The 21,170-nt window shown below is 57.1% G+C and overlaps 1 protein-coding gene across 1 annotated transcript in view; it reads left to right on the plus strand.

Annotated features, from left to right (window-relative positions):
- Positions 1–21,170, plus strand: part of LOC116818202 (uncharacterized) — a 42,280-nt gene that overhangs the window by 11,151 nt on the left and 9,959 nt on the right. Inside the window, exons 4-6 of the mRNA XM_075063417.1 lie at positions 7,810–7,868; positions 12,231–12,389; positions 14,678–14,821. Coding sequence (XP_074919518.1) covers positions 7,810–7,868; positions 12,231–12,389; positions 14,678–14,821 — 362 coding nt within the window. The remainder of the gene's footprint in view (positions 1–7,809; positions 7,869–12,230; positions 12,390–14,677; positions 14,822–21,170) is intronic.

A 21,170-nucleotide genomic window follows, 5' to 3' on the forward strand; every position in this document is an offset into this window, starting at 1 on the left:
GCCTCCCCAGTTTGCATGAGAACCTCGGACGGGAGGAGAGAGCTGAGCCTTTAGCTGGCATCAGTGTCCTGGGTACCACAAACCACTGGCAGCTCTTGCCATGAGCAGTGGCCCAGCCTTGCTCCCGCCCAGCAGAGTCCGCTTGTAACACAATTCTCTGGGGATGGTCGTCCCTGGTAAATGGTTTATAAAGTCGCTCTGGAAGCAGACTGAGAAACACAGGGGCTTACGCGGCTGCCTTGTCACACTGGGTAGCACCTTACAGCCTGGCTAGCCCCAAAGCGCCAGTGACTAGTGCAAAGGGGCAACACAATGGAATGTTCTGGCTGTGTTCTGTGAATGCTGAGTGGGGAGTATTGACCTGGGAAGGTGGCAGGGGAGTTGTGCTGGGACTGCCGGCACTGGGGAAGGGAGGATACCTGAGCATGTCACCTGAGAACCAGGAGGGGGGTTGGAGGCCAGGTAACACCTCTGCCTGGGACACTGGACAAAGGACAAAGGGTGGGGGAGGAACCGGGGGGAGGCTGAGTGAGAGGCTGGAGGGAGTTTCAGTTTGAACCTGGCAGGGAAATGGAGGGGAGCCCCGATGGGGCTTGGGCTTCCTAACAGGGCTGTGGCTTCCCTGGGAGCCCCAGATGGACCTAACTAAAGGGGTTCCTGTTATCTGTGCTAGCAAGACCTGTTTTGGACTGTGTTCCTGTCATCTAAATAAACCGCCTGTGTTACTGGCTGGCTGAGAGTCCCGGTGAATCGCAGGAAGCTGGGGGTGCAGGGCCCTGACTCCCCCACACTCCGTGACAGTGACCATAGTAGGATGAGTGCCTGAGACATGAGCTCTTGTACCAGCGGCCTGGTCAGAGGCAGGCCCTGCTCACACCGAGTACTCACCCAAACACAACCTGAAACAACAGAAGTAACAAATGTGCCATCTTGCACTTAATGGCCATGGCAGTAACATGGCATAAACAAAAGGCCACACTCCTGGCCAGTAGAGCTGGGATGTGGTCGTTGGGCAGTTCACTCAGGGGCTGCCGTGCCAGCTGCCTGCGCGGGGCTGAGGTGGCCAGGGAGAACCCACACGCAGCCAAACATCTATCAACACCTAAGCACAGGGACATGGGGCAATGCCCACGAAGCTCCCAGGGCTGGCGGGGCTTCATGTGCATCCGCCGTGCCCGGCTCTGTCAGAGGCCACGTGGATGCAGAGTCAACACCACTGAGGTGGGGGGTAAAAGTTGGCCTGATACCGGCTGGGCTCGTGGGGTTTGCTGCTGCCAACAGGGAGTGGAGGCCTCTCTGGAACGTGATGCAGCTTGCGGTAGCTGGAGCCTTTGGTGCAGGGCGATGCTCCCACTCATCCCTTGCTGCATAACTTCAAGCTGCCTTCGTTTCATGCTCTGCTCTGGAGCAGCTCTGGGCCCGCCGGGGGGAGCCTGCTGGCAGGCTTAGGCTCTTGTTGTTCTCTTGCATGTTCCCAGCTGCTGTGTGGGTCCCCAGAGGCCACTTAGCAGCACTGAAACCAAAGTTGGCTGAGAGACGAGGCCCACACTGCGCCCAGCGAGTAACCATCGGCCACGCTGCCAAGGGACGTGGTGATTTGCTGGCTCGTGGCTGCCCATCTGGGAGGTGTCTGAGCCAACACACGTCGCTGGGCTCAGGACAGGTGACCCTGGCCTGTGCTGGACAGGCGGTTGGACGGGATGAGCTAATGGTCTCGTCTGGCTTTAATCTCAGTCAATGAGCGGCCAGCGCCTAGTGCAAAGCACACTCCTTTTGTGGGGCATTTGTGCACCTCACACCTCTTCAGCAGCTTTGCAGTCTAGGATGGGAGGATCTGGTTCAGAGGTTATGAACCAACTGCTGCCTTCTCCTGCTGCTGCCTTATTCTCCCTCTGGCTTCCCCCCACTTGTGATTTACTCATTTTTAAGATGGTTTAAATTATTCCTGACCACCAGGCTTTCAAACCCAAATCTGGCGGGTGGCAGAGGGTGATGCAGCAATGCTGGGCGAGGAGAAGGGGCCTGCCTGAGACATGGTGATTCTCAGGGTGGCTGGAGGCTTCGTGGCTGTTCCCACTCAGCCGTAGGTCCTGCAGGCCCCCTGGGGTATTAGCCCTGAGCACCCCCACGAACTGGGGCTCGGCAGTGGTGCTCTGTTTCCAGCGGCACAGTGCTGTAATCAGGCCCGTCACAGGTAATGGCCAGGCCTGCCCCAAGCACCTCCCTCTGCTCAGCCCTGGTGGCCAATGAGCCAGGAGCACTGGAACGGGGGGGCGTGGGGGTTGGGGGCATAAGCCATGGCCCTATCACTTTTTACTGGCTATAAGGGCAAGCCAGGGGGCGGGAGGTGGTGGAGAGGAGCGAGCGGGAGGCGAGGTCTCGGGGGAAGAGGTGGCGTGGGAGCAGGATCTTAGGGGGAAGAGGTGGCATGGGAGCAGGGTCTCCGGGGGAAGAGGTGGCGTGGGAGCAGGATCTTAGGGGGAAGAGGTGGCATGGGAGCAGGGTCTCCGGGGGAAGAGGTGGCGTGGGAGCAGGATCTTAGGGAAAGAGATGGCGTGGGAGCAGGGTTTCTGGGGGAAGAGGTGGAGTGGGAGCAGGATCTTAGGGGAAGAGGTGGCGTGGCAGCAGGGTGTCTGGGGGAAGAGGTGGCGTGGGAGCAGGATCTTAGGGGAAGAGGTGGCATGGGAGCAGGGTCTCTGGGGGAAGAGGTGGTTTGGGAGCAGGATCTTAGGGAAAGAGGTGGCGTGGGAGCAGGGTTTCTGGGGGAAGAGGTGATGTGAGAGCAGGATCTTAGGGAAAGAGGTGGCATGGGAGCAGGGTCTCTGTGGAGGGAATGGCTGACATGAGGGTGGGGGCTTGGGAAGAAGGTGACAGGGGGCGGGGCCTTGGGGGCAATGGGCAGCATGGCGGTGGGGCCCTCATGGGGCAGGGATGGTGCAGGGGCAGGGCCACAATTTGGGCACTGGTGGTCCCCCCCTTAGGGGGCTTCCTCCGCTCTTGTGTCGAGCGCCTCCCTTGTTCCCAGGCAGGGGGTGCCTGTGAGGTGCTGGGTGGGAGACTGAGGCAGGGCTGCCAGGTGATGAGCTCAAGGCACTTGGTGGGCTACCCTGGCAGAGGGGGTCGGCGGGGGCCGGCTGTGGCACCTGTCTGGCCCAGGGCCCTGCTGAGGCGCCCCATGGTGCCCCTGTCCCTGACAGACCCATGTTAATAGTTGGCTGCAGTTCCTATTGCAGCTGCACAGGGGGGCCTCAGGGAAGAGTTTGGGATCCCCTGGTCTAATTAACAGACCCTGTGTGCATCCGGGCTCCCCAGTCACGGCAACACACCCAGCTGTCAGGGGCAAGAGAGGGCAGGCCAAGAAGGCTAACGGCATTTTGGGCTGTACAAGTAGGGGCATTGCCAGGAGATCTAGGGACGTGATCATTCCCCTCTATTCGACATTGGTGGGGCCTCATCTGGAGTACTGTGTCCAGTTTTGGGCCCCACACTACAAGAAGGATGTGGGAAAATTGGAAAGAGTCCAGCGGAGGGCAACAAAAATGATTAGGGGCTGGAGCACATGACTTCTGAGGAGAGGCTGAGGGAAGTGGGATTGTTTAGTCTGCAGAAGAGAAGAATGAAGGGGGATTTGATAGCTGCTTTCAACTACCTGAAAGGGAGTTCCAGCGAGGATGGATCTAGATTGTTCACAGTGGTGGCAGATGACAGAACAAGGAGCAATGGTCTCAAGTTGCAGTGGGGGAGGTTTAGGTGGGATATTAGGAAACACTATTTCACGAGGAGAGTGGTGAAGCACTGGAACGGGTTCCCTAGGGAGGTGGTGGAATCTCCTTCCTTAGAGGTTTTTAAGGTCAGGCTTGACAAAGCCCTGGCTGGGATGATTTAGTTGGGGTTGGTCCTGCTTTGAGCAGTGGGTTGGACTAGATACCTCCTGAGGTCCCTTCCACCCCGATATTCTATGATTCTATGCGCGCTGCCGGGACCTGCGCTAGTCCCTACAATAACAGTGGATGCTGTGCACACCACTGCCATGGGCCCTCCCAACACATGCCGGGCGGAAGCGCTGCGTCTAGCACCCCCTGCAGCACCATGGGGGTAAGCGCCAGAGCCCTTGGAGCGTTTTGTTTGGGAGGACGTTCTGCTGGCACATTTACACATGCTGGGCCGGGGGCTGGCCAGGCCGGGCCTGTTCTGCTGAGTGCTGTGCTAGGAAATGCCGGCGTTGCCCACAGAGCTGATCTGTAAGAGCAGGTGTTGCAGGGGGATGAGACACTTGTTACATCCCACCCCATGTTTACATGCACAAGTGGCAGCTGCTCTGGAGTGAGGCTGCAGGGGGAAGCTGGTGCAGTGGAGAGCTGGGGCTGGCAGCACCTGGCCAGGCCTGGGGCTGGGGTTTGCAGAGAGGCTCGCTGGCGTAATGGGACTATAACACCTCGAACACACTGCAGAGTGGCTGTTCCCCAGCGGCACCCACGGGGAGACACTCCATCCAGATCCGAGAGGGGCTGGGCTCCCCCCTTGCCCACCGGGTGACGCGGAGGGCGCCCTCCGCAGGAGCAAGAAGGAATGACACTTCCCAGCCTGGCCAAGCGGCAAAGGCATCCACTAGCCATCAAAATTCAGACAGCAGGAAAAGTGATGTGAATGCCCCACGGACGGCTACAGTGTAACTCCAGTCTGTAGCCGGACGCTGACATGTGCCCAGACAAGAAGCAGATGTTTAAAACTGGAGCATCGGCCCCACACAGGATCCTTCACACGGTTTTCTGGCTCACACGCAGCTGACTGAGGTGATGACGCTGAGTCCGATAGACCCTGTCCCAGGCGCTTTGTGGCCTGTGGGCAGACGGGGCAGAGTGAGGGGAAAGTGGGACCACAGGGAAATGCACTGAGGGGAGCAGCCCCCACTGGCTCACGTCGCACAGACTGGAGCCCGGCAGAGCGCGAGCGCCCCTCGGAGCTGTCCAACTGTTGGGACACGTGTGCCTGGGCAGGACTGGACAAGCAAAGGAAAGAGTCATCAGGTGGCTTTGCGGAGGAAGGGGATTCATTTGTCACATGCTCAGAAGACACAAAGTGCGCAATCTGTGTGAAGTGTCCTTATTAAACAGCTGTGGGCCGGCCAGCGTCTGGCTATGTGTTTTTACTGGCATCTAAGCACCGCGCGCTCACCTCAGAACCCACTGCCACCTGCGGTGCATCCCTGCAGTCACACAGCCCCTAAGGGGGCAGAGCTCGTCCCTGAGTGGGGAGACGGCGAAACGCCAGTTCGTTCTGCTCGCTGCAGGGTGAATTCTGCGCTGCAGGGCTGTCCCACCAAACACGCAGCCCAGCTCCTCAGCATCATGCTCAGCACCCACAGGGGCGCTGCGAGGTCAGCAGCAGCGTGGAGAGAGGTCACCTCTTGTGGCCTGACCCGAAGAGGTGCTGAGCACCCATCGCTCCCAGGGACTGCGTCGGGCGGTGGGTGCTCTGCATGTCTGACAGTCAGGCGTCACCAGCTCCAGGGCTCTCTGGCTGGCTGTGGAGACGAGGGCGAAATCGACCACCAGGTGGACCGTGTCCACGCTGGTCTCTGCAGACTAGCACCAGCGGCGTGAGGCCGACCTGGGGCTGGGTCTAGAGCCTTTACGCCTGGAGCAGGGGTTAAGTGATGAGCCAGGATGCAAACACTCTCCCGGGTTTTCTGATCTGCTCACTCTCTCTCACACCTACACTGTCACACCCACACTGCCCCTCTCTCTCACACCCACTCTCTCTCTCACACACCCACTCTCACACCTACACTGCCTCTCTCTCTCACACCCACACACTCTCTCTCACACACCCACTCACACCTACACTGCCTCTCTCACACCCACACACACCCACTCTCTCTCACACACACCCACTCTCTCTCTCACACACCCACTCTCACACCCACACTGCCTCTCACACCCACTCTCACACCCACAAACACCCTCTCTCACACACACCCACTCTCTCACACCCACACACACCCACTCTCTCTCACACCCACACCCAGTCTCTCTCTCTCTCTCACACCCAGTCTCTCTCTCACCCCTCCTTTAATGCCTGAGATGACGACTTTTTTTGCTCCAAATGTAACGAGAAGTCGGCCAGGCTCTGGAGTAATGGCTCGTCCAGGCACACCCAGTGGGCCAGGCTTAGGGTGACCACATGTCCGATTCTATAGGCACAGTCCTGATATTCGGGGCTCTGTCTTATATACATGCCTATTACCCCTCACCCCCATCCCGATTTTTCACATTTCCTGTCTGGTCACCCTAGCCAGGCTCACAGAGTCCCGTAGCATACGCGGAAGATCACTGCCTGTCTGGCCGTGTAAGTTCAGCATTATCTGGACTTTTGCAGGTGATGCCACTGGCTGAGCTAACAAATGGTTTTCGTGCTGGCAACAGAGTAAAAATCCCCAAACAGGCGTAAGTGACACGCGACCATTCCAGAGGGTGGCGTGTGCGATCGTGTTGCCATCTGGTGGCTGGCCGGAGCCGACCTTCCAACAGTCCAACACTGCCCTGTCCCGCTTTGATCCTCAACCCCCTGCCCCATTAAAGGGCAGTTAGCTCCTGCCCCCTCCCCCTGATTCAGAGCCCCCTAAACTGAGGGTTGTTGCAAGCTGGTGCAGGGGGTTGCAGTGCTGGATTTGGCCCAGATGTTCCTCCATCTCCAGAGGGGTGGACAGGCCAAACTCGAGTGGCACTGCATCCCCTGGCCACTTTACATGGTGGGAGGGATGCTGTAGCTGAGAGGGGGAAAAGCCTATTAGTGAGGGTTACCAGAGGGTCCCACGCGGCTGGGGGCAGGAGCATGTTGTGAAGTGGCTCTGTTCCTGTGGGGGTTGATTTATCTGTGGCTGACAGCGCCTGCTGTAACTCTTGCTGCTGGAGTTGGCGTGTCCTGACCCTGTCGTGTGACGTGGGGATGTACGGATGTGCCCCTGCCCAGTGTCAGCGTTGGTGCCTGTCACACCCTTGTGACACTGGACGTCCCCGTCCCCTCTCACATGACGCTGCTGATTGCTTTGCTTTCACTCAGCCCGGCATGCACTGGGGCCGTACTGAGACCTCTCCGGCTGGAAGGATTTTGGCGGGATGCTAGCTCTCTTCCCAGGCAGCCCCCAGGACCCCACTGCTGCCCTGCTGCTCCCACCCAGCAGGACATGTAGCGCCTGACACGGTCAGGCAGGGCTTCTGCGACTTCCCCGGCTCTCCCAGGGTGTCATGGCACAGCATGGCTCACAGCAGCGCTGGGTGCCCAGCCCACCTGGGTCTCAGGCCTTTTCCCGACTGGGGGCTCTGGTTCTGGCCTGCTCTCTGGATCCTTGGCCTCTGTTGGGCTCTCTGGTGCGAGGCCTGCTCTGGCTCCCTGGTCAGCCTCCTGGGGGTCCCGCTTTGGCCAGCTGCTGGGTGAGGCAGGGCTGGGAACCGAGTCTCTCCCCTTTCCCTGCCAGCCGTTTGTGTCCCTGACCCCTCGACGCCTCCTCTCATAGGAACAAAGGACTGAAAGGGCCCCACTGCCTCGGGAGGCCACTGCAGCATCTCCTCCTGTTCAGGGTCCCTCTTGCAGCCAGCTAGGTTTCTTGCCCCCGCTACTCCTAGGGGGAGGCTGTTCCAGAGCCTCACTCCTCTGACTGGTGGTTAGAAACCTTCTTCTCATTTCCAGCCTGAATTCACCGCCATTTGTTCTGGTGCTAGCCTCGTCTGGGAGAGTCAACAGCTCTTCTCCAAGCCCAGGTCCCAGTCTCCTCTCTACGCCCCCAGCCCGTCTCTGTGGCTGTCCCAGTCTGGATTCCTCTTTCCTGAACACGGGTGACGAGAACTGCATGCAGCGCTCCAGCGGAGGTCCCACCAGTGCCTTGTTCAATGGCACTAACATGTCTCCATCTCGATCGGAACTGCCAGGCCTGATGCATCCTAGGATCGCCTTTGCCTTTTGCACGGCCACATCACACTGGTGCCTCTGAGTCATCCTGGGATGGATAGGCAGAGCCACAGATTCCTAGATCACAAGGCCAGAAGGATCCATTGTGATCATCTTACCTGACCTCCTTTATAGCTCAGGCAAGAGAGAGCTACCGCACAGTAATTCCTAGAGCAGAGCTTTCAGGAAAACATCCCATCTTGATTTAAAAACGGTCAGTGATGATGGACCGTTGGTAAATTGTTGCTGTGGTTAATTACGCTCACTGTTAAAAAGCCACACCTTATTTCCAGCCCGACTGTAATCAAGTCACAATCAGCCTTCTCTTTGTTACACTAAATAGATTGAGCTCCTTAAGCCTACCACGATAATCATTCTTGTGGCTCTTCTCTGAACCATCTTCAATTGATCAACATCGTGGTCTGTCTTCTCCGTGGTTGTTTTCAAGTAATGAGCCCCCAGCTTGTAGCAGAAATTTGTATTAGTCCTCCTAAGTGCATGGATTTTCACCTTGTACTTTTTAAATTTCATCCCATTTCCGGAACTCCAGTCCCCAAGGTCACCCAGTTCCTTCTGGGTGATATTCTGATCCTCCTCCACGGTGACAATGCCTCGCAGCTTTGTGTCATCAGCACATTTCATCAGCACGCTCCTGCTTTGTGCCTGGGTCATTAATGAAAATTTTAAACAAGAGTTCCCCCAATCAGAGAGAAAGGGCAGGAGAAGCTGAGAGCAGGGGAAGGGAAGGGACGGAGAGGGACCATAGATGTCACAGCAGGAACTATTGGGACTTAAAAAACCGCATATCACTTTTCTCCTGGCAGGTTGCCTTTCAAACTGGGCTCAGCTAGAATGGATTGAAGAGCTCGGTGTGGACTAGACCAATATCCCAAATCCACCGGGGAAGAGGATCCGCTCAGAGATCTGCAGAGCATCCGTCTGTGCCTGGGTCCCAATCCTGCCGACGGCCATGCCCTGTCCACACTGAGCCCTGTGGCTGAGGCAGATTTTAAGCAAGTGTTCTGCTAGGTGAGAAGAAGGGTTGAAGTTTAGCAAGACTCTGAAGGAGAGGGAGCGCAGAGGGGGGACAAGACATAAAGGGGAGACTTGGTGAGTCGGTTTCCAATGCGCATTAATCCGGTGACTCACTTTGGATCACAAATAGTTCCTCTGGGGCCCTGGTTTTCCTATTTCTGCACAGGTTCTTACAGCCCCCTCTGCACCGCAGCACCTGAGCCCCAGGTCTCTCTGTGAACCTCCTGGCACATGACTGGGGTGACACAGGTACAGCCTAATAACCACCCTGACACCTCAGCCCTCCTCCCATTACACTTCACTGACTTCTGAGTCTATTCCCATTAATGCCATCAGACGGCATTCTCTCTGTGTCACCTCCTGTTCTTATATTCCTGGGCCCAGCTGCCACCCTCTCCCCTCTCCCACTGCATGCTCATCCTCTCCAAATCCCTTCTCTCCAGCCCTCCATTCTCTGCACTGTGACGGCATCACCTGTTCACAGGTCTACTCCCCAGCACGTACTCTAGTCTTAGGAGTGATTATGGGTATTGCAGTAGCATCTGTCACCAGGCAGGGCCACTGCACCTGTATTTCCTCTCAGTGGCTCACCAAGGGCACCTGTTCTGAGGCTTCCAGCCCCCATCTGCTCCCTGTGTTGGCTGGAGACCTGTATCTCTCCCTCCTGTGTGCGGTATTCCAAGCCGAGCAGTTCCCTGCCCTCGCTGTCCTATTCCCAGCAACAGACAGTCCGCCCAGCAGGCCTGCTTGCTCTTCAGAGACTAGCCCCAGTACAGGTGCCCACAGTTAAGCCACCCACCACACAGCCTGCTCCAAGCAAACATTCATTCTTAGGGCAAAAGCCTCACAGAGAGCAGGTGACAAACAATAAAAGAACCTACGCCCATTCTAGTGAGCTTACCAGCGATCCCCCCTCTACCCCCACAAGGGCTCTGGCAGGACCCTCCCTTTATGTTAACAGGTTCAGAGCAGCCCCAGCTCAGGACTAGCAGCCACATGAAAAGTTTAGTCCGACATTGATGCTGTTCAAGGGTCTCTGATCTGGAGTTTCCAGGAGCAGGGGATCAGTGGACACTGAGTTTTCCTCAGCTTCAAGAGGACGGACTCAGAGCTAGGTCATTCCCATGCCCCAACCCTCAGGATTGCATAGGAAATCCCCTTCCCACGTGCTGTCCCAAAAAATCCTTTGACCTTCCTATCCCTTCCCAGAGAGTCCACTGGTCAGTCTCCCAGAGCTATTCCGTCCAGCTCCCCAGTAACACAAACACAGCGACAGGTCAATGCCTTTGCACTTCACTCAGTAACATTGATCCGAATTCCAGGAGGTGTGCCCAGGATACCGCCACGTCTCTCACAGCATCCAGTGAGGATGGGGCAAGAGACAGCCCTAAAGAACTGGCACTGGAAGGCAAGATGAACCAGTAGGCATAACAAGCAAACCGGGGAGAGGAGAAACACCAATGGTTACACAGCGCAGTGAGGTGCAAGACTAGATTTGACAGAATTACGTAACATACACAAGATAGCAACACGCTTGGTAATGTCACCATTCCAAATCCTGGAGCAGCTTCCAGCAGCTCCCATGGATAATGTGCTTTACCATGCGACCATTGCAAACAAACGCCAATCAAACCTTTATACCGCTCCATGCAGTCCCGATACACAGACGTGCACTGCTGCAGAGGAATGTTTGCACGCACTTTACGGTACATGGGTTGCACCTGGCCTTTCTGAACATGGGGCCCTGAAAGGTTCAAGCTGCCAGACTATGCCCCCGGGCAGCAAGAGTCCCTGTCTCACCTACATCTAAACTTTCGAAACGAGTCACAGCATGAGAGCAGGGGGGTGAGATTCTGGTCTAATAGGTAGAATTGAGAATCCTGTGACAGCTTCCTTAAAGACAGCTGGCACCCAGCCGCTGAAAACCCCAGCCAATAGCAGAACCATTTCTTTCCCTCTCGTTTCCACCAGCCAGGACAGAGCAGGATCCAGCACACAGGTTTGAGCCGAGTCCCAGCACCAGTGCCAGTGCCCAAAACGCTGGCTGAGAAGCCTTGGGGTTTGCACCCTGGCCTCATCCCAGGCAGGCTCCATGTCTCTGCATGTGCTCTAAGACAGGGGTTCTCGACCCACTTGTAAACCTTTATGGCCCGTCACGACCCAGGAAATATCTGGGGGTGGAGGCCCTGGGGCAGAGCTGTAACTAGGCATTTTAGTGCTTGGGCTTGGGGAGCAGATTTGTGCCCGCCCCCCAAATTTTTGTTTGCATCTCCCCCAACCCAGACAGGCTGCAGTGCCTGGAGCAGGGAGGCAAGCCCAGCCAGCGCTGTGGGTCAGCAGCTGCCACACGACCCTTTGAAACAGTCCGGCGGTGACCCAGTCAGGCTTGCACTAAGCAGACCCCAGTTCCGTGCAGCCTACCCAGCATGTGGGGTCAGTGTTACAGTCCCTGCCTGGAAAGATCTTTCTGTCATTGGGATCCAATAGCTAAAGGGGACTGGATTGTTACCTCTTCCTTCCCCCCCGACCCTGCCCGCCCGCCCGCCTGCATGCATCACCCCTTCCCGGCCTCAGCTCATCACCCAGGCTTGCAAGTGCTCTAGGCTGGGGCAAGGCCTGTCTCCTTGCTCCTGTACAGCCTCTAGCATTGGGAGCCTCTGGGCTGGGAGTAGGACAAATTCAAACCACCGCTGACGCTGACCGTTCTGTGCCCGGGGAAGGGGACCCTGAGCCATGTCTCTGGAAAGCAGCATGAAAACCCAGCCAGCCCCAGGAGCAGGAGACTGAGCTACCCTGCCCTGCCTTCCACCCTGCACCGCCTGCGAGAGGCCGGGTCTGTTCACACTAGGTTATTTCTGCACCAGCTAATCCGGTTTGGAGCGTCTGGACTCAGGGGGCTGCACAGCTCGGGGCCGGCTCCGCTACTTCTCGGTCCCGCAGCGCAGGCCATACAGGGGGTCCCGGCGCTGGGGCAGCGGGAAGGGAGCGGGGCGCAGACTCCGGTGCCAAACCGGAGCCGGAGGCTCGGCCCCGCCCGCGGCGGCTGGGAGCTGTAGTTTTCCTCCCGGCCCCAGCCCAGGGGAATCCGAATCCCCCGCGGCCGGGCTCCCAGCGCCCTTAGCCCGGCCCGGCGCTGCGCGGGGAACCCTGCGCCCTGGCCCCGCGTCCCGGCGAGGTGCGCGCGCTCTGCGCCCCCGTGCGCCCCCGCGCAGGCTCAGTGTCCACTGCGCGTACTTACTCGCTCCCAGGATGCAGCGGGCGCGGACCCTTTGTCTACTCTCCTTCTCGAGCGGCGATCGTGGAGAAGTTCCCAGTCGCGCATCGGGATGCCGGCGCGGGCAGGCAGGCGCCCTCGCCTATGCCGGTGCGGAAGCGCAAGCGCAGAGCAGCGCAAGCGCGCGCAGCGGGTGAGTGCCCGCTCCTGCGTCGCGGCGCGCCTGGAGACCCCCGGTCGGGCTGTGCGGCAGGGAGACGCGCCTCTGTTGCCCGGGCGGGCTGCGCCCGGCATCGCTGGGCGAGTCGCGCTGCGCCAGCAAATGGGCCCATCGCCATGCTCCCCGGGGCTGCAAGTGCGTGGGCTCTGCGGGGAGGCTGAATCTTCGCGCACCGCGCAGGACCCCGCGGCAGAGCCCTATCCGGGGGGTGCGGCACGTTTGGCCCGACTCGCCCCGGGGCCGAACGGGGGTGCAACGGGCTGGCGGGGGGCGAGCGAGCGGGCCAAGGCACCCCACGGACACAATGGCTGCCGCAGGCAGCTGCGCCGAGGGGTCCCCGAGCCCCCCCCCCGCTCGCATAGCCACCAGCTCTACCAGCGCTTCGCCGTGTTCGCTCGGCCCGTCCGCTCCCCGCAAACCGCGTTGCTCCGTCGGCGGGCCTCCGCACGAGCGAATGTTTCAGGAGAGGGAAAAACGTGATTTGTTGATTAGTGGGGGGGGGGGGCAGAGGGGCTGGGCCAGACTCCTCCGCCGGTGGGAACAGGACCAACTCCATCCATGGTGGCCAAGCTCCCTGGATTGGCACCAGCCGAGGATCGGCCCTGGTCCTGCGATTGGAGCTGCTGGCGTGGAGCCAGTTGCCGGATCGGGCTGTCCCTGAACGCCCTTGTCGCCTCCAGGCCCCCTGACCTGGCCCTGCTTTGAGCAGGGGTGGGACTGGTACCCCCTGAGATTCTGTGAGGTGCAGAGGGTAGAAGAGGAGGGAGCAAGATGTGCATGTGACAATAATAGTCTCGCTTCCTCTGGAAATCCGCCCCGTCCTGCTGGGCTGGGTCCTGGGCAGGCCCGGCTCTGTGCCGCCCGCCAGTCGCTGGCGGAGGGAGATAAAGGTTTGGGTCTAGATTTGACATAAGGCCCCGAGGGATGATGAGAAACGAAGGGGGGGGGCCATGCTGCCAGCAGCCTCACGTGATCAAAAATCATGAGTCAGGCTGCAAAGCACCATGGGATTGGCTTAAAAGCCCTGAGTGTCTTTTAAACCTCGGGTTGGTTTGATTTGCGTCCTATCCTTTACGGTGTCCTGGCTTCACATTGTCAAGCTTTTCTTCACAATCCGTGAAAGCGGAGATTCTCCTGCAGCCTCTGGGGCTTTAAACAAACACGGCAAAGATCACGAGGCTCGTGATGGACTCATGAGAGGTGGCAGCCCTGGGGAGGGGAGAGCACCGCAGAGGCCATATGATGGCTGGGCAACTGGCAAGCTGTGTGTGTTTACTCTGGGGATTACAGCCATCTGCGCCAGCCCAAACGCCTTCTGGCAGCAGGGTAAAGACTCTCCGCTGCTGTTCGCCCCAGTACTGTTTGCCCGACCTGGAGACGGTGACTTCTCCGACTTTGGCCATCAAGGGGTTGTCTTGCAAGAGGGTTTAAACAAAGCCAGAGACGATCGCCGAGTGTGCAAATCGTTCCCGTTTCAGTGCTGCCGTGTCCTCTTGCTCCCCTGCTCCTGTTTGTCTGTTTCAGCCTCTTGCTGCCTCTGGTCCTGCACTTAGGCCCTGCTCCCACAACTTGCTGTGAAGCAACTGGCTTGTGTGGGGCTCCGTGCAGGCCCAGAGGTCGGCCGCTCCCGACAGGTTGCCGTACCGGGGTCCTAGGGTCTGAGCCATCTGGCGCAGGGACCAGGTTCTTGTTTCGCGGGGCATCCTGCACCCGACACTGCAAAAAGAATAACAACGTGCTAATGGCCTGTGTAACCGGTGCAGACAGGGCTCGACAATTCCCCTATTTCTTTACTTTGGTTTTTAAAATGACGCTGTTAAAATGGGGGTGTGTGCGCCCAGGATAAAGGCAGGGGTGGTGAGCAGCCATAGACCTTTTGAAGTGTCAGAATCATAGAATTTATGGCCGGAAGAGACAAGCTGAGCATCTGCGATATCAGACCAGAGCATTGCAGCCCACAGGAGACTAGACTGAGGGGCCCCAGTGCCCGTGGGCACCCCAGAGTCAGGGAAATGCTGAAGTGAGACACCCTGATGATCCTGGCAAGGGACCAGCACCCACAGGCTGCAGAGGAAGGCAATGCGCCCCATCCCCCAGGGTGACTGCCAATCTGTGTGTGTGTGGGGGGAATACTTCCGCACTCTGCACATGGCGATGAGTTAAACCCCAAATATGTGGGCACGAACCAGCCAGTGCAGCAAGAGTGAGAACGCTTGGTGCCTCCTTAGCACCCTGGCTCACCCCCAATGTCCCGTCTCTAGCCATGGCCACCCTGATACTTCAGAGGAAGGAGATTTACAAAGAAATGGAGCGGGCAGAACAACAACTGGCAAACCCCGAATCCATAGATGCGCATCTCTCCCCATGCAAACAACACCGCAGCCGTGACGTCCACGGGGAGGGAGGTGAGCACAATTCAGCCCCTACGTTGCAAGCTCCCAGGGGCAGGAACAGTCACTGGATTGATGTGTCTGGAAAGTGCCTAGCTCCCTCCTCTGGCGCTGTGTAAACACTCATCGTAAATAAACAAAAGATGGAGCTTTCCTTTCGCTGTGAGAGCGAATCTCAGGGCCGGCACTGTTCCTGGTGGGGAGCAGGGTGCAGATACGTCTGAGGATGTCACTGTCTGTTTTCCCCTAGAGGAGCAGGCAGAGTTAGCAGAATAGCAGCTGGAGCGGGAGGCAGGAGCGAGACAAGCTTGTGGTTTTGCTGGGTGAAGATAAGAATGGCTGGAATCTGTGAAATGCTCCACTTGGCTTCAGATCAGGACGAATTTTAACCCCCGTTAGCGTGTGTCCCCCTCACCTACTGCATTACCAGCTGGAGCCGTAGTCCTGCCTTCCAGGAGTGCACAGACAATCCAGGAAGTTTTGGGAAAGTGTCGGGGGCAATTTCCTGGTCCAAGTGCTGGAGGAACCAACTAGGGGCAGAGCTCTTCTAGACCTGCTGCTCACAAACAGGGAAGAGTTAGTAGGGGAAGCAAAAGTGGATGGGAACCTGGGAGGCAGTGACCATGAGATGGTCGAGTTCAGGATCCTGACACAAGGAAGAAAGGAGAGCAGCAGAATACGGACCCTGGACTTTGACTCCCTCAGGGAACTGATGGACAAGATCCCCTGGGAAAATAACATGAGGGGGAAAGGAGTCCAGGAGAGCTGGCTATATTTTAAAGAATCCTTATTGAGGTTACAGGAACACAAAACCATACTCAGCCCGATGTGTAAGTAAGACCATAGTATAATATGGCAGTGATCAGCTTGGCTTAACAGTGAAATCCTGCTGATCCTAATACGCATAAAAAGAACTACACAGACCAGGAAAGACTGGTGACAAATGACCAAGCGAGAGTATAAAAATATATGCTCAGGCGCAGGGACTGGGATCAGGAAGGCCAAATCACACTTGGAAGATGCGCTACAAGAGATGTTAAGAGCAAAGAAGGGCTTTTCTCAGTAAGTTACACAGAAGAATAGTCAATGAAAATGTGGCACCTTACTGGAATAGGGGGTAGCAAGCCAGGATCTAGAGGATGTGGAAGAGCAATGTGCTCAATGGATTTTATGTGCCTCTTTTCACAAACAAGGTCAGCTCCCAGATTGCGCACATGGTCAGAACTAGTATGGGAGGGTGTGACTCACCCTCTGCTGGTTATGAGAAGGAGTTGTTGGACCGTTAGAAGCGGATAAGCGACATGTTGCATGGGGCCTGGATCGCGGTGGCAATCCGAAGGGTCTAAAGGAGTTGGCAGATGGTGATTGCGGAGCCATTGAGCATTATCAATCGCATGCTGATCGGGGGGAGGCCCAGATGACGAAAAAAAAGCACTGGGCCCATACTTTAAAAAAGGAAGAGGGAGATCCGGGAACTACAAAAGACCAGTCAGCCTACCTCAGTCCCTGAAAAATCTATGGAGCAGGTCTCTCAAGAAAAACAATTCTGAAGACTGAAGGAGAGGAAAGTGATACAGGAACAGTCTAGCAGTGATCACAAGTTGGGAATCAATACCTTGAACAACGCCTAATTGCCTCTATGATGTAGATAACGGGTCTAGTGGATGAGGAAAGCAGTGGATGTGTATAGTCCCTTGACTTTAGCAAAGAATTTGAATGACAGTCTCTCCAGCGAGATGCTTGCCAAACAAGTTAAAAGTAGTATGGGATTGAATTGGACTAATAAGGTGGATAGGAAGAGCTGGCTATATGCCGACAGCTCAATGACAGTTGACGAAACTGCTCCATTGTCAGTTGCAGCGGATCAAGTGGAAGTGCCCCAAGGTTGGTCTCATGGGCCAGTTTCTGTTTCACATCATTCTTCGTTAACCGATACTGGAGGAATGGTGGACTGCAACCCTCAGCAAGTTTGCAGATGACACTAAAACTGGGAGCAGTGCGTAGTATGACTTGAGGGTCCGGGAATAGGGATTCCAAGTGAGGCGCATCTCGAGAGAATTTAGAAGGACTGGTGCCAAAGAAACCGATGAGGGTCAACAGAGACAAGTGAGAGAGAGTCCGCACTTAGGACGGAAGAAAAAAATCCCATTCACTCTGTTACTGTCTGGGGACTGACTGGATAAGCAAGCAGTTCTGCAGAAAAGTGAACCTAGGAGTTTACAGTGGACGATAAGCTGAAACATCCACAGTGGTGTCTTGTGCGGAGAAGCATACGGCTTGTTGGGCTGTATAAGTAGGGCACTGCCAGCAGAAAAGAAAAAGATCCTGAGGGATGTATTCACATCCTCTAATTCGGGACTTGGGAGGTGCCTCACTGAGAGAACGGCCCAGAGTTTTGGGCCCCACAACTAGAAGCAGGTAAGGTAAACAGTTGGAAAGAATCCAGCGGAGGGCAATCAAAATGATTTGGGGGCTGAGAGCACATGACCTTCTGAGGAGAGGCTGAGGAAGCGGGATGTTTAGTGCAGAGGAGAAGAATGAGGGGGGATTTGATAAGCATGCTTTCAACTGATCAAAGGGGCTTCCAAAGAGGATGGATCTAAGACTGTCTCAGGTGGCAGATGACAGCTACAAGGAGCTAATGGTCGCAAGTTGCAGTGGCGGGAGGTCTAGGTTGGATATGTAGTGAGAAACACTATTTCACTAGGAGGGCGGTGAAGCACGTGGGAATGGGTTCCCTAGGGAGGTGGTGGAATCTCCTTCCTTAGAGGTTTTTAAGGTCAGGCTTGACAAAGCCCTGGCTGGGATGATTTAGTTGGGGATTGGTCCTGCTTTGAGCAGGGGGTTGGACTAGATACCTCCTGAGGTCCCTTCCAGCCGTGATATTCTATGATTCCCTAGTTTTGCTGAGAGAGTTGGGTGCACCTGTGAGGTTGGCCACCAAGAGCAACTGGTCTCCTGCGAGGAAACAAACCAGCATACACTATAACTCAGGATACTCTGTTCCCTCCAGCCACAGGGCAAAATCCTGCCTTGACTTCCAGCCCCTGATTCCAACAAGCCTGCTGGGTGTGCTATGGTCAGCACAGAATTTGGGCCATCATCCCAGGCTAGATTCTCTGTCTTGTATTTTTACTAGGCAGCTATTCTGGTGCTCTCGTGTGATAAAAGCAGGGAAGCTGAGCCGGCTATGAGCAGCACTGGGACATGTGCACACCCTTGGCTCTGTGTGTCTCTGGGAAGTGTCTGTGTTTTACTGGGGTTGGGCGGTGGGTTAAAGGCACAAAGCTGCCCCCACCACACTCCTGAGGCAGCTGGTGATATTCCCGGAGGATGCCGCATGCAGAGACTTTACTGGGTGTAGAAATGGTCCAAGGAAAATCAAAATTAAAACCCTTTTTCCACATCATTTCTTCCCTGGATTCAAATATGTGATATTGAAAATCGTGAGGCTGTTCTAGGGAGACCAGCCATCCGAGGAGATGGGAGAAGAGCTCATGCGCTTTGGGAATCGTCTGTCTAGGTGCTGTCGTATCCGATGGGTTTCAAACGTCTCCATTGCTAGCCAGGAATCGAGGCTCTAGAAATCCGGCTTCATCCTGTTACCCACCCCCTGTCTTGCTGGGCTCTCCCAGTAAGAGTTATTGCGATGAGTCGGGAAGGGAGCATGGATCTCACAGCTCCGGGGCAGCATGGAGGGTGTGTCGGTCTCCGAGCTCTAGCCCCTGTTCTCCTGGCTGCTCTGCCTGACACCCGTGTTCCTCTCATGTTCCTTCTGCTTTGCATTGCTGGCTGGCGCGAAGCAGAGCCCACGTGTGACTCTGGCACAGATCAGGACACGGGGTGGCAGCCAATTGGCCAGAGTTCTGGCTTAGGCTGGCGGCGGGACCGTGAGCGAAGGAGAAGGGAGGCAGTAAGGTGCTCTGCTGGGGATGCCTGTGAGATGGATGGGGCGTCTGGATTTATTTAACGGCTTTGTGAGTGATGGAGGAGGGTGAACGCGGCATGGGCTACATTCACTGCTGCTGACCTGGGAGAGGTTGGAGAACCAGCGAGAAATGACACAAAGGGGTCTTTGAGATGCAAGTTTGGGGAAGGCCAAGCAGAGTGTGAGTGTCCCATGGGGCTGTGCGGCACGATCTCTGCCGGCGGGTGGAAAGTCAGCATCCCGGGCCCTGAGGAGCCAGTCTGCTCTGGAGGGATGACACAGGGAGAAGTGGCTCCTGAGGGCATGGTAGGAGCCGGGGAAATGCCCCAGGGAGTTCACCAGTAACAGAGCTCGGGTGTTTCTGGTTCGTCTCATTGCCCTCGTGCTGAATTCCCCTGTGGCTTGCCTGGTGCCCCAGGAGCTCGGCCATGGCTGCGTGCCGTACGTTCGGGGAGGGGGAGGGACTGTTGCACTGGGTCAGGCCAGGGGCCCTGTGGTGCGGGGTCTGACTGTGGCCAGTTGTTCCAAAGGAAGGGGTAAGAACTCTGAGGGGGCAGCGATGGGATCACCAGTCCCAGGGGGTGCTGGGATTTAAAGAGGGAAATCGCATGGTGCCGGGAAGGGGGCAGGGGAAGGTAGGCACTAGAGAGGGTTGAGCACAGCACAGTTGTGGGCGTGGGCAGGGGGCGACACTGGGGAGCACACGGCCCTGGGTTACCGGGACCCCAATGCATGGGGAGTTCAAATCCTCACACTGAGAACAAACCCCTCGTCCTCACCGCCTGGCCTGAGCTCGTGGAGGAACCGTGTCTCTGGTTAAAGGCAGATGCTGCCTGGGAATTGGGTTCTGGATCATTCCTGCCACGCCCTGGGTGACCTGGGAGGCCCAGAACGTGACTCGTCTTTCCCTTGGGCAGGCTCCGGTGGCCTCGACGCGGAAAGCCCATCTCAGATGGAGCGAGGGAACAGGCTGCGTGTGGGCGAGCGCAGGGAGAGGAGAGAGAGGGGAACGCCTGACACCTGTGGCACAGGTCAGTGGTGCGTTGAGCCCCCCCCGGACTGCTCAGCAGGAAACCGGTCGCTCTCGCTTTACCGACTCCACGCCATGGAGAGCCCACCCTGCCCCGAACAGCCCATTCCCTGCCCCGCAGCGCTCACACTTGCATCTTCTTTCCAGTTGGAACGTTTCTAACTTCAGCTTCCAGCCCCCGTGTGTTGTTTGCCATGGCTTGAACGGCTCCCTGAGGACAGAGGGGCTCCGAGAGCTCGGCGGCGTCACGTCTGAACCTGCTTTTGGTTGAAAAGTATCTGCCAGTGCTGGTGCCCCAGGAACCAGACTGTGACTCTCTGTCCTTGCAGGTTCTGCTGACCTCAGACCCCAGGTGTTTATTAAAACTGAGCAGGAAGAGGAGCCATGCACGGGGGAGCCCCCAGAGCAGAGAGATAGAGGAATTCTCCATGCCCCTGGCACAGGTGAGTGCTGCAAAATTCCACCTGGGGTTGACCAGGCAAAGGGAGGCCAGGAAGAGCCAGGATCTTGGGGAAACCCGTATAAACTGCTGCAATCAGGCTGCCTGTGTCCTGCCAGCTGTTTCTGACCATAGAAGGGCCCCAGACCGCGCGAGCTGCACCAGAAGTGGATCAAAGCCACGTGTGCTTGGAGCTGCAGGGTTGCTACCAGCACCGGAGCCTTTGCCACAGACGGGAAGCTGGGATTGACTGGGAGCTAGACAAGTTGAGCAGATGTAGGGGCTCGTCGAGCAGCAGCCGGGACCCAGAGCAAGGCGTGACCCCTCCTTGAGGAGTGCGGTCGTGGGATGTGGGCCCATCCCCAGGAAGTGGGTCTGAGCCCCTGGCATAGGGACGCCTCGTGCGGCGGGTCTGGCTCTCCTGACCAAAGGGCCCCGGTGCTCTCTGGAGAAATAAGCGTTATTTGTCTGCCCTGGGCCGGGAAAGGACGGGCACAAACTATTCCCCACGCAAGAACCTCAAAGTTCCAGTCCAGGTTCCCCAGCCGGGGGCTGTTCAGCGCAGAGTCTCCCAGGGTTAGTCCAGCCCAGGACTACCCCAGCTTGTCCCAAGGACCCAAGGGGACCCAGGACATGATTCCTTCTCCCCTTCTCTCTCTTTCCCCCTCCCAGGCGCAGGCTGGCCTGACGTGAAGCATGAGATTGTGGTGAAAGTTGAGCCAGATGATGAGTCATATGTGGGGTATCCCCAGGACCTGGGGGACCGAGACCTCCCCTGCTACCCCTGCACTGGTGAGTGATGCTAACCCCCCCAGGTCCAGCCCGGTTAAATGCTGGTCAGGGCTGGCTGCGCTCGGCACCCCTACGTCCCCCTGTAAAAGGAGGCGCAGACACTTCCCAGCCAGGCAAGGCCAGGCCCTGCCCTGCAGCTCTCCCCATCTAGGTCCGGGAAGAGCCGAGGCGGCTG

The sequence above is a fragment of the Chelonoidis abingdonii genome, chromosome 2 (genome assembly GCF_003597395.2).
Source record: "Chelonoidis abingdonii isolate Lonesome George chromosome 2, CheloAbing_2.0, whole genome shotgun sequence".
Taxonomy (NCBI): Eukaryota; Metazoa; Chordata; order Testudines; family Testudinidae; genus Chelonoidis; species Chelonoidis abingdonii.